The 13251-nt window shown below is 38.6% G+C and overlaps 1 protein-coding gene and 1 long non-coding RNA gene across 5 annotated transcripts in view; one reads left to right on the top strand and one right to left on the bottom strand.

The window, feature by feature from the left end:
• The window catches only part of LOC119128506 (potassium voltage-gated channel subfamily KQT member 5-like), a 98570-nt gene that overhangs the window by 7332 nt on the left and 77987 nt on the right, over positions 1-13251 (bottom strand). For 3 of the 4 annotated variants that reach the window (XM_037260994.1, XM_037260987.1, XM_037260996.1), the window contains exons 9-11: positions 11484-11510; positions 2770-2993; positions 256-361 (exon numbers count right to left, since the gene is read on the bottom strand). In XM_037260994.1, coding sequence (XP_037116889.1) covers positions 256-361; positions 2770-2993; positions 11484-11510 — 357 coding nt within the window. The remainder of the gene's footprint in view (positions 1-255; positions 362-2769; positions 2994-11483; positions 11511-13251) is intronic. The other variant, XM_037260997.1, reaches the window with a different exon arrangement.
• On the top strand, positions 904-2042 carry LOC119128566. Its single transcript, XR_005099047.1, has 2 exons — positions 904-1349; positions 1945-2042. It is a non-coding gene; the product is annotated as an uncharacterized LOC119128566 (long non-coding RNA).

Genomic DNA, 13251 nt, shown 5'->3' with positions numbered 1-13251 from the left:
ATGCAACTGTAATGGTCTTTGTTGGACACCAGCTCAAACAAAGGTCACAAGAAGTGTATAAAGAAAGTAATGAACAGCAACAGGATTATGGATGAGTCGTAACTTCTCTTGAAATATTGAAGGATATGGAGTGTCATTAAGTTAACATTTAAATTAACTGCAGCAGTTGGTTGCAACCAAGATTCAATTCCATGGGCAAAACTACAAAGATACACACAGAAAAGGAAAAAAAAAGAAAAAGTGACTTTTACTCACCTTATCGCTCTGATGGCACACTTAACAGAAGGCAGTAAGTCCTCCACTGAGATCTCACAATGACAGCCCTTCTCATCAAAACCATCCTCTCCTGCCATGTTAGAATCTGCCGTTTAGGAAGGGGGGTGGGGCAAAAAGATAATCAAACAAGTTGTTAATTTGGTTCATCAACACAAAATGCAAATACAAAACTATATGGGGCTTATTACCTGTTTTTATTCTTATTTCCCAATTCAGTAAGTTTGTTTTTACAGACTGTTTTATTAGTTTTATTGGAGTTTTTTATTTTTAATGGCTTCATATTTGTTGAGTTTTTATTAGGTTTATTTATTTTTTTACATATGGACTAATGGTCAATAAGTATTTTGTATGAAAGTAAACTAAAGGAATACAGAAATGATTTCAAGTCAACTCTGAATGTTTATGTACGATATTAATTTAAGAAAGACAAAAAATGAATTGCTTTGGTCTGATTTGTCTCTAGAAGGGACTGTGTTGTGCCATTCAGAAAGACCGCAACACAACAAATTACATAAACTGGAAAGGGATGCACACTCTGGAATAATCTAACAACAGCTATTTGAGACTGTCATAACTTGCTTACTTTTAAAAAGAGCTTAAAAGATAGCTCAAACCAAGTCAACTATGTCAACACAGACAATAAGACACATTGAAGTTAAGTGACGTTACTTTTATTTTTATATTTGATACTTATTGTAAATTCTAATTGTAGTTGTCTCCCTAACAAGGACTACGAATGGAAAGTAGCTCATAGCTAAATCTGCTATATTTACACTGTGTAATTTAATTGTACAAGTGTTCATTAATTTGCATTGTCAAATAAACAAATAAAGTAAAGTCAACAGCAAATTTAATCAGAGATGGCTTTTTGTGTCCCTAAAAAAAAGGTGATGCTTTTTTAAAAGTATTGAATTTGTTTTGCAGTACATCATGTTTTAGAGATATTTTATTACTTTTTGTTTTTAAGTTTGACCTATCAAAGCTTGTACAGTACACACTTTACAATGCATTTTAATGTATAACTAGGAGAAAAAATGACTGTTGCTGAACCTAAATCTTAATTAATAACTAGCGTATTTTCTGCACTGTTAGGCGCACTTAAAAACTTGAAATTTACTCAAAAAAACACAGTGCACCTTATGATGCAGAGCGCCTTATATATGGATCAAGTGATGAATTTGTTGATCCATACTGGTTGTAAACAGCGCTCTGCCAAAATGTTTCAGTACATTTTAGTACGACTAGTAAATTACAAGGTCACATCGCTTCCCAGCATTACGGCAACCGTGGTCAGGGGGTGTCACTGAATAGCTGTTGTACCCGCGAGGCTATTTCATTTCAAAATAGGCTGTTCCGTTAATGTTTTCGAGTACGTTTACGGATCAATATCCAACGGAATCATAAATAAGCAGCACCAATGTGTTAAATCAGTCTTTAGTCGGTTCCGATCACTTTTATGGGAGAGAGTTTGAGAAACGTGATTGTTTACTGAGGGCTCATTGGTTATTGGCTAGTGGGTGCATACCACAACCCTAGTCAACCTCAGTTTGTTGCAGTATAGCTTCTATTTTATGCGCCTTTTAATCCGGTGCGCCCTATATATGAAATAATTTCTAAAATAAAAAATTAAATGAGGGTGCGCCTTATAATCCAGTGCGCCTTATGGAGCGAAAGTTGGGCAAGTTATTTCCTGAATGTTATTAGATTACTGTTATACCACAAAGCCCCATGTTTGCCAAAATACAAGCCCTAGCAGCACAGAACAATACATGCAGACTGTTGATATATTTTCATATAAATAGACATGCAAGTAGAAAGGACTTCCAATCATAGCAAGGTTCAATACATTTTAATACTTGCCAGGATGGAATTGATTGCTATTACTGTACTGGCATTTTATTAAACAGTGTCTACTAAAGTGATCACCAATCGCCAAAATGGGTCTTTCCAGAAAGCTCAACACAAGCTACTGCTAACTTGCTTTCTTCTATCGAGCCGAAATTATGCTACATTCGAGGAAAGTGGGACTTTTCTCTCTAGAAAATTTTAACTGGAATGTCCAAGTTGCGAAGAATATCAATGAGTCAAGTTGTTGTGCTAGCTTGTATGAAAATAAAAATTGTATCACGATGGTGAACTGAAGAGAAACCATGTAAAATTATACGAGACCACCTGGAACCTATTAAATTAAGACAAGGGGAAAAAAGTGATCTAGGCAGAGATGTGTCTTTCCATTTAAATACTGACAATTAGTACTATGAACTTATTTCAACCATCGTTTGACATCTTTTTGTTTTGAAAACACCCAGAGACAGGAGACAGAACTGCTTAATTGGGCCCTTGAAGAAAAAGTTGACGTTACTGCTATGATTTTTCCGAAAGAAAATCATTATTTTTACCTCTACATGAAAATATGTTAAGATTGTGATTTCTATGAGAACAGTGGCAACAATAGTCCCTCTTACAAGTGATCAAATCCTAAAAGCCACTCACCATCAGTGGTGGACCGCGACTGGCTTTTAAGGCGCAGTGAGGGTCGAAAACGGGTGCGGTCATTGAAACTCCAGCTCTTTTGTACCTTGGCAGGGCTGGTAGCCTCTGTACCAGCCTCTGCTACTGGAGAACGACGGTCATTCACTGAGGATGTTTGCCTGTTCTTTATGCTCTGACCTCTCGGGCTAGCCATCCTCACACGCTCCTTGAAGCTGAGTTTCTGGCTATAAAATGAAAAGAGAATGGATGGTTAAACAAGAGAAGAGCAAATGTGAGAAAAACAATACAACACTGACATGAAGTTGTATTACCTGTGAATGTTTTGGGGAAATGATTCACCAAAGTGCTGTCAGTGCTTGTTTAAACGATTATTGTAAATAGCGTCATTCATTATTAGTAACTATATACAAGGTAATGACATTGAGGCGGAGAGCTGCAGTGGGAAAAAACAGCATGCATTGCTGAAACATGCAGGCTCAGATTGTATATGTCTCTGTGTATGGATATTTAATATTCAAATTGATGAATGTTATTGTAATTTTGTGTGCAAATATTCATTTTTGAATTTTGATGCCTACAACAAGTTCCAAAAAAACTGGGACAAGGACAACAAATGACTGAGCATTGAGGAATGCTTTAAAAAAATATCTGTTTGGAACTTTGGAACATTCAACAGGTGAACAGTTTGTTTTTCGAAAGAGGTAACTATCTTGGTTGGTTCTAAAACGAGCATCCCTGAAAGGCCCAGTTGTTGGATGGGGTGAGGCTCACCGCTTTGTGAACTGCATGAGCAAATACTGTGGTCCAATTGCAAGGAGTTTAGGGATTTCATTATATATGGTCCATCACCATTAATAGTTAAAACAGTTCATCACTATATCTACAAATGCAAGTTAAATACTATGTAAAGTGAAAGCCATCTGAGCCATGTGAGATGGACTGGCGCGAATTGCATCATGTGCTGTGCTCTGACGAGTCCATTCTCATGTCCTCCGAATCAAAGAGGAAAAGACCAACCAAAAGACCAAACCATCTGAATGCCATCAGCACAATGTTGTACATCAAGCAAGAATGGCAAAGAAATCCACATATTAAACTTCAACAATGTTGAACAGGAAATTTGATGTAGCACAGTTGTAAACCTGCCCCTTTACCAATTTGTTTGAAATGTGTTGCTGCTAATAAATTCAAAATTAGTAAATACTTGCAAACAAACAAACAAACAAACAAACTAACTAACTAACTAACTAACTAACTAACTAACTAACTAACTAACTAAAAAAAACAGTTGATCCGTTTGAACATCAAATACCGTATCTTGTCTTTGCAGTCTATTTTATTGAATGTATCGAAGGATAAAGCGGTTCAGATAATGGATGAAATGCCATACGATTTTTAACTTGTTCAGCCTCTTCTTTTACAACAATGTACCTTTACAACACAATGCACATTTAAAGCAACACGCCAATGCCAATTGAATGTTTTTTACAAGTTCATGTAATCCCTGTGACAAATTACATGCTGCACTCTGTACTGTACTCATAATTTTAACTTGTTTCCTGGTGTATTTTGCTATATGCCGACATCAAGCGTTGCCATAATTTAGATAGCATTCGTAAATGTCAGGTTTCATGTTCTTCCTTTGAGAAAAAGAGAAAAAAAAAAAGCCATTATCCATTTATAGTGTCAACGACGGGCAATGTAACCAGCCTGCAAACTGAATATAAGAGAAGATCCATGTACAAAATCTTGTCTTGCTTCAAATAAAAGATAACAGGACTCTCTGATTCTCAGGAAATGTAATTGTAATAGAACTGGCCATAGTCTTTCCTGCACATTAGAGGACTCTTCAAGAACTGACTTAAAAAAAAGCCCTGTGATTGCTTGGCAAGCAGTTCAGGATGTCCCCCGCCTACTGCCCAAAGACAGCTGTCATAGGCTCCAGCACGAGTATGAGCCTCGTGAGGATAAAGTGGTTCAGAAAATGGATGGGGAAAAAAAATTAAGGTGATTATGATCAGTAAGAATAATTGTTACAATATTAAGTTCATGGTATGGAAAGTAGACCAACATGTAAGGCATTATTCTAACGTGAAAAAAACAACAGTTTCATTATTATTATTATTGTCTTTTATATAAAACACTATTCCATTTTAAAAAACATTTTTTTTCATGTTTACTTCAAATAATGAAACCTGACAAGTAGATAGAGATATAAATATATATCAAAGAGACAAAGTCAAGCCAAAGTAGTTAGTACATTTATCAAGCAATCAGGTCAGACAAGGTGCATATAATCTCTAAACTATAATATGGAACTAGACATGATGATGCCCAAATGGTGACACTACATCCCCTGCAGATTAACCCAAGCGACACTGTGTTCCAAATCATTATGTACATACAGTGGAGCCTCGGTTTTCGAACACAATCCGTTCCAGAAGGCTGTTCGAGAAGTGAATCGTTCGAATTCCGAATCATATTCTCCTATTACAAATAATGGGGAAAAAAATAATCCGTTACAAGCAAAAAAAAAACCCCCGCCTTATTTAAGCATTTTTTCATTTGCGCATTTTTGTCCAATCGCTCAACTGCAGCGCACCGCCGAACGCGCGACTGCACCGCGCTGGTCACATTATTGCGACAGAGCTGTCACTGAAATTTAGAAAATATTTTTAAAGTCCTGCTGTACTTTCCAAAATTTAAGTGGACATCAGTGCGCAGGGAGTTTAATTTTGTCCGATGGCGCAACTGCAGCGCACCGCCGAACGTGCAACCGTTGCGCGCCGCCGACCGCGCAACTGCACCGCGCTGGTCGCATTATTGTGACAGAGCGGTCGCTAAAATTTAGAAAATATTTTTAAAGTCCTAATGTACTTTCCAAAATTTAAATGGACCTCAGTGCGCAGGGGGCTTAATTTGGTCCGATCGCGCAATCGCAGCGCGCCGGGCGCTCAGTGTTGCATTGCTTTAGGAGCGTCTTTGTTCTTTTAGGAGGGCTTTACTGCTCCCACTTGCTTCCTTTGGAGGCATGATTAGAGTTGATGCAATCCTCAGAGTAACGAGAACGTAATAACGAACGGAGTCAGTTGCCATACGGGTCCTCTCGGCTCATCTCGCGAGGTTCGACAACCGAATTTCGTCCGACATCCGAAGCAAAAAAATCTTGAATTTTTTTTTCGAATACCGATTTGTTCGAGAACCGGGACGTTCGAAAACCGAGGCTCCACTGTATATCGAATTTAAGTTCAACATTTGAGTTTTTGGTTACTTGCAAAGTTTTTGCACAGATCACTTGTATCAATCTTGGACAGGCTTGGTGATTTTAAACAGATGAACATAATTAAAGACTTTGTTCCACATTATCGGCAAAGCTAAATTTTTCATTGTGGGGAAACTGAAGAATTTTCCTTGAGCTGAATTGTCTGCTTCTTTACAAAAAGAACACAATCACTGGTGGTTTAGAAAAGAAAAGGCCAATGTGAATATTTGATACCTGCAGATTATTTTTTCAAAATCACATTAGTTTAGTTTTTTAAATATTTCTACAAAATAATTTTTTCTCTTCTTCAATCTATTTTATTTTCAAAAGCTGTGTATTGACAATAACAGCAATGAGAGTGATAAATAATCCATCCATCTTCTATACCGCTTGTCCCCACGGGGGTCGCGGGCATGCTGGAGCCTAGCCCAGCAGTCATCGGGCAGTAGGCGGGGGACACCCTGAACTGGTCGCCAGCAGGGCACACAGAGATGAACAACCATTTGCACTCACACCTAGGGCCAATTTGGAGTGCTCAATTGGCCTACCAAGCATGTTTTTGGGATGTGGGAGGAAACCGGAGTGTCCAGAAAAACCCACGCGGGCCCGGGGAGAACATGCAAACTCCACACAGGGAGGGCCGGAGGTGGAATCGAACACACTGTGAGGCGGACGTGCTAACCAGTGCTCCACCGAGCCGCTCATGATAAATAATAATAAAGTTAATAATAATATATTATGAATATATTATTATTAAAAAATAACATACTACTACTACTACTGATAATAATAATAATAACAATAATAATAATAATAATAACAAAATTTGGCAAATGGTTGTATGGATGGATAATAATTGAAGACTCTAAATTGTGTGAAATGTTTGTCTACAATATTTGGGCCCTTGGCTTGTGACCACCGATACCCTGCCTCCCATCCGAAGTCAGCTAGGATAGGCGCCAGTACAGTTGTGAGCGGTACAAGAGATAGAATCCTCACCACCATCATCATCATCGTCATCATCATCATCAACATCATCCCCATCATCCCCATCATCATAATTTGGATACACTGGAACTGGAGTAATATTCTAATTGTTATATCTTGGTTGTTCTGCAAAATCCCCATTATTATAAGGCTAATATATTCATTCATAATTTAAGAAAAATATACTCTAAATTGTCTTGCCTATTTGGTATTATTAACAAAAACTGCAAATGCTTACTAATTTGGAACACAGTGTAGTCAGCATTCCCAAAAACATGTCAGGGACCGAGCAGCGGTATACCTATGTTTCCAAGGGGTACACCTCCTCAGAAGCTCCTGTTTATTACAATGCATTTTACTAAAAAAAACAAAAAAAAACAAATAAATAGAACAAGGGCAGACAGACATAGTGTGTGTGTGTTATTAGATGCAGGGATGGGGAAAGAGAGAGAGAGAGAGACAAAGAGAGAGTGAGAGAGAGAGAGAGGGAGAATTGTGTAGTTGCTTTGAGGCATTTTAACTGCCATTACCGTTCTTTTTAATGTGGCCCTTGTTTTTAACTTCAATATTTCATTGGCTTCGCTTAAAAAAAAAAAAAAATCCTTAAGTACCGTATTTTTCGGAGTATAAGTCGCACCTTTTTTCATAGTTTGGGTGGGGGTGCGACTTATACTCAGGAGCAACTTATATGTGAAATTTTTAACATTATAATTTTTTTTTTTGGTCACACACACATTCACACCGTCATTACAGTCATTGTGAAGTAGATTCACTTCACGTTATTTTCAGACTAAACCGGATGAAGGCGCTGTAGGCCTGCTTTGATAAATTCACCATTGGCTGTAACTCATATCAACTGAGAAGGGCTTAACAATTTTTTTTTTTTGTCACTCACACACATTCCCGTCATTGTGAAGTAGATTCACTTCACATGTTATTTTCAGACTAAACCAGATGAGGGCGCTCTAGGCCTGCTTTGATAAATTCACCATTGGCTGTAACTCATATCAACTGAGAAGGGTTTAACAAAAATGGCACCAAAAAGAAAATCATATTTTGCAGATTACAAACTGCATATAGTAAAATCTGCAGCCGAAAACGGTAATCGAGCAGCAGAAAGAAAGTTTGAAGTTAGTGAGAAACTTGTAAAGGACTGGCGAAAAGCGGAGGTTAGTCTTAGCGAAATGAAAAAAACAAAGTGGACGAAGAGTTTGAAGGATTTGATTATTTGGAGTGACACAGGTTTGACAAACTTGTTATTTATGTTAGTTATTAGTAGTTTCACATTGTCTAGAGAGGCCGTGAAGGCAGCGGGGGGGGGGGGGGGGGGGCGCGATTGTCGTTGTTGGCTCATTGAGCTCGTTTTGTTAAATAAAGAGCGGGTTACCAAACCCACGTCTTGCCTGGTACTTTGGTAACGCTACTATATAGTTATACACGTAGATCTGTGGAATAATTGGAGCCGCCAACTGACAACGAGGCTGACGTCAGCGGCGCATGGAGTTCCTGAGTCAACAGCTGTTTATTATTATTTTTTTTTTAAGTGACACAGGGAAGAAGATTTCGATGGGTTTAATGATTTGGAGTGACAAGGATGGTTCGATAAAATTGTTGTTTATATTATAGTTTGATATATAGTTTATATATAGTTATATGGGCCTGTGGAAAAAGTTGAACTGCAACTGACGTGAGCGCCGCACCACACACACTCCCGGGGTTAGAAGCGCCGGTGTTTACACAAAAGACGAAGATTCCAATTGATTTAATGATTTGGAGTGACACGGATGGTTCGATAAAATTGTTGTTTATGTTTATATATTGTTATTTGATATATAGTTTATATATGGGCCTGTGGAAAGATTTGAACTGCAACTGACGACGAGTCCGACGTCAGCGGTGCGCCGCACACGCGGCGTTGTTTACACAAAGGACGAAGAATTCGATGGACTTAATGATTTGGAGTGACACAGATGGTTTGATAAACGTGTTCTTTATGTTATAGTTATTTGAATCACTGTTAATGTTACGTCAGGCCTGTTCTCAGCTCCTCGTTTGTGTTTATGTCACGTTAGCATACCGTATCGTTTAGCCTGTTGTTGCTGGTTCATGTCTGTTCTTGGTGTTGGATTTTGTCAAATACATTTCCCCCAAAAGTGCGACTTATACTCCGGTGCGACTTATATATGTTTTTTCCCCTTAATTGTGCATTTTATGGCTGGTGCGACTTATACTCCGGTGCGACTTATAGTCTAAAAAATACGGTACTATCTTTAAGGATGTTACGTCAAGCGATTATCAAGTTTAAAACAACACTGTTGGTGGACCTGTAATTTTGAAGAAGCAAGGCAATTGTACTTGGACGAGACAGCTACATTAGAATAATGATACACTTTGGTGACTCACATACTGACTCACCAGTTTGCATGCGGTAAATGTGAGCGTCACTTAGAATTAGAAACATTAGTCAACAATGTCACCATCCACACTCTCATCTGAACTTTGTTGTATTGTCTGATCTACAACAGTTTAGAAAAACTGTGAAAAAAATAATAAAACATGGAAGCTGAACTGATGTTTTAGACTCGAGGGCATCAACATGGTAGCCCCCAAGGATCAGATGAGGGCAGTTCTTAAAATAGTTCACCAGTGAGCTGCTCATTATTTTTGTGTGGTGCTGTTGTTGCTGAGCAAATTTGTTGTTTCAGAAGTGTCTATCAAACTTTGGATGACTGCAGTCGCCAAGAAGTAGTAGGTCTCAGTTACAATCAGGTTTATGACGTCCGTTTAGAATTTATTTTTCAAACCGTGAGAACGTAATCTGCATCAATCAATCTTTTTGAGTCAGCCACTTTATTGCCATTTGAAATGCTTTGACGTCTTCATCATGGGCTGTAACTCAACTGTACTTATTACACAACGCTGATTAATTCAAGTTGCAGTGGCTTGTAACAGACAAACATGTGACTGCAAATATAGTATAACAAACAATTGTTACATGTCTCACCCCCCGGGTCATTCATTCATTCATTCATTCATTCATTCATTCATTCATTCATTCATTCATTCATTCATTCATTTCAAGTCAAGTCAAGTTTATTTGTATAGCCCTAAATCACAAGCAGTCTCAAAGGGCTTCACATATCCAAAAATTTACAATTATTCTCAAAGCATCCCCTGATCTTAAGCTCCCAAAAGGGCAAGGAAAAACTCAAAAACCCCTGCCAGGGGAAAATGAGAAACCTTGAGAAGGGACCACAGATGGAAGGATCCCCCTTTCAGGATCACCAGGTTGAAATGGATGCAGAGAGGGCACAAATAATACATATGAAAATCAATGAAAAAAAAAAAAGTGGATGTCCAAGTCAGAGTTCGCGGAGGTTCATTCATTCATTCATTCATTCATTCATTCATTCATTCATTCGTTCATTCATTCATTCATTCATTCGTTCATTCGTTCGTTCATTCACTCGAATGAACGAATGAATAAATGAACAATGACTCATGCTTACTTGAGTGTCCTGTATACATCGCATATTACTCACTGTTAACTCTTTCAGTTTCACTGCTGCAGTTTTACGACTTTGTTTAACCACGTGCCGTATCAACACAACTCAATATATTTAAATTTAAAACGGATGCTTTAAATCTGCACATACATTCTACACTGTGAATCCTTGTCAGGCTTTTGGATAGGTAAAAGTAGAGTTCCTGTTACACTGACAGCCAAAATATTGTGACAATTATCACGATTATCAGTTTAAGTTCATTTGTAATTATTTGCTTGGCACAGGTGTTAAAGACAAAACACATGCAGCACAAATTTCTATTGTTGCCCTTTATACCAAAATGTGAATGGAAATAAAATCAATTACTGTCAGGTCCGAAATTACTGTATTAACATTAAAATAATGATGCCAGGAAAAAGAAAAGAAAAGAACAAGGACACACAGACCCAGATTGACCTAACTGTCAATTGGCCTGAGCATTATGTTTGTGACATCACAAAGCAATGTAGAATTTGACCAATGGGCTACAATGACAGAATTGTTTAAATTGCAGCTCAGTTTTATTAATTATTTCCTGTGTTGAGATTGAGGTTCATACCAGTGAAGATACTAGATAAAATCAGACAAGATTGGAGCTCAGTTTTACTAAATGTTTCCTGTGTTGAGATTCAGGTTCATACCAGCAAAGATACAAGATAAAATCAGACAAGAATGGGAGACTTACCAAAATAACTAATAAAATGGTTTGTACTTGTTCACCAATGTAAACAATATTTATAGATAGCACACTTGTGCCAGGGCTTATGTGATGACTTTGCATCTTGAAATCTCTTGATTTGAAAGCCATTTGCTTTGGAACCAGAAGGCTACAGTAATGGCACATCCAAGTCATGTTTTTCTTTTTTTTCCTGAATGTTGCTAATTCTAAGATGAAAAAGTATTGTGTTTTCGTTACAAACCTTGTTGTTGGTTCTCCTTGTTCTTTTCTGGAGTTGACAGTTAAGAAAAAGAGAGACATTTTATTAGATATGACATGATGACTATTATTTAAAAAAAAAAAATCACATCAGTTTCAGTTATTGTACTCATATGACAGAATTGTGCATTTCATGCATTTTGGGTTTAATTATATTTAGTATAAAATCTATTTGTTCATTAATTTCTTGTAACAAGAACATCATTTAAAAAATCCAAAGCAAGGTTTGACACGGTACAATTAACGTACATACATACAATACATGAGCAGTTTTGTCAGAGTAAATGTAAAAATGTAACTATGTATGTATGTATGTATGTATGTACGTATGTACGTATGTATGAACACGCATATGTACACGGCACGCACACTCACTCACGCACGCACGCACGCACACACACACACACACGATATGTATGTATGTGCTTGAGTGTGTGCGTGCATGCATGTGTATGCATGTGTGTATGTTTAAAAAGTATTACAGTGATCCCTCGCTATTTGGCGGTTCGTCTATCAGCGCATCGCAGGTTTTTAAGAACATTAAATATTGAGGATATTTCGGTGCATCGCGGCTTTTTGCGGCATCACTCGGAGCGCGGGGCTTTGTCTGCCCACATAACTTTACAGCACACAATTGGCCGGTAGAGGAGACACGACCAATGGAAAGATCTGTATCCTTGCCGCTGATTGGCTTAGAACTGTAAGAGCAGTTCTAACCACGCTTTATCTCAGCCTCCTGTAGTCGCGCTAAATATCCACTCTTCCACTTCGTTCACATCAGGAGAACCAGCAGCATCTCTGAATTGCGCTTCATTTTTTCACTAACGAGGATGCAACATGGGCGCTTTCTTTGGAAAAAGGGAACAGGATGACGACGCAAGCTGGCGAGCCGATCAGCGAGCGCGCGTAATCGAAGCAGACGGTTATAGCAAGCTCGTGGTCAGAAGGTCGAGCCAAACAAAGTCCAGAGCAAATCATAAAAACAGGCCTTCGCTAAACAGCAAATCAGGAAACAGGTATCGTGCTACACAGCGGATCAGGCAAACGGGAATCAGGTGGCATAGAAGAACCAGGTGTTATCGAGGCAGACGAACAAGATCAGATTGACGGACTTGCGAGGTTTAAATACACGCCCTAATCAGCCAGTACCAAGGGCACAGTTGTCAGCGACCAGCGCTGATTAGCGCGCGCAGCTCTGCATTGGATATGTGTGGATCAGCGCGAGGGCGGGTCAGTCGGCCAGCACGGCGAGAACAGAGCAGAACCATGACACGTTTTTGGTAGTCTTTTTGTGACTTTTGTGAGTTTTAGGGTGTATTCAGACCGGAAAAGTCCTTTAGTCCACTTGTTTGGTCTGGACCAAAAGCGAACTTAATTTTTTTTGTTTGAAGCGGTTCCTATTCAGACTGTGCATTTTGCAAGTGAAGTATACACATCCACGCTTGTGACGATCTGTGCTCCCATTGGACAGCAATGACTAGGGCGGCACACAGAGATGCTCTGCATATTTCTGCTGTTGGTTTGGATCTACGCTGTTTGTATTCACACGTGAGGCGAACCTCACCAGAGTCCGTTTGAAAGCAAACCGAGACCACTTTAAAAAGTGGGTCTCGGTCCGTTTCTTTAATCCGCACCAGGATTCGTTTGCGTGTATTCACACCTGCACAAAAGATCCAGACCTGCGTTACAATCGAACCCTAGTCAGTTTAAAGCGGACCAAACAGTCAGGTCTGAATACACACTTAGCGAAG

Source organism: Syngnathus acus, chromosome 1 (assembly GCF_901709675.1).
Source record: "Syngnathus acus chromosome 1, fSynAcu1.2, whole genome shotgun sequence".
NCBI classification, from domain to species: Eukaryota; Metazoa; Chordata; class Actinopteri; order Syngnathiformes; family Syngnathidae; genus Syngnathus; species Syngnathus acus.
The sequence above is the reverse complement of the archived record's forward strand: the minus strand, read 5'-3'. Positions and strand labels throughout refer to the sequence as shown.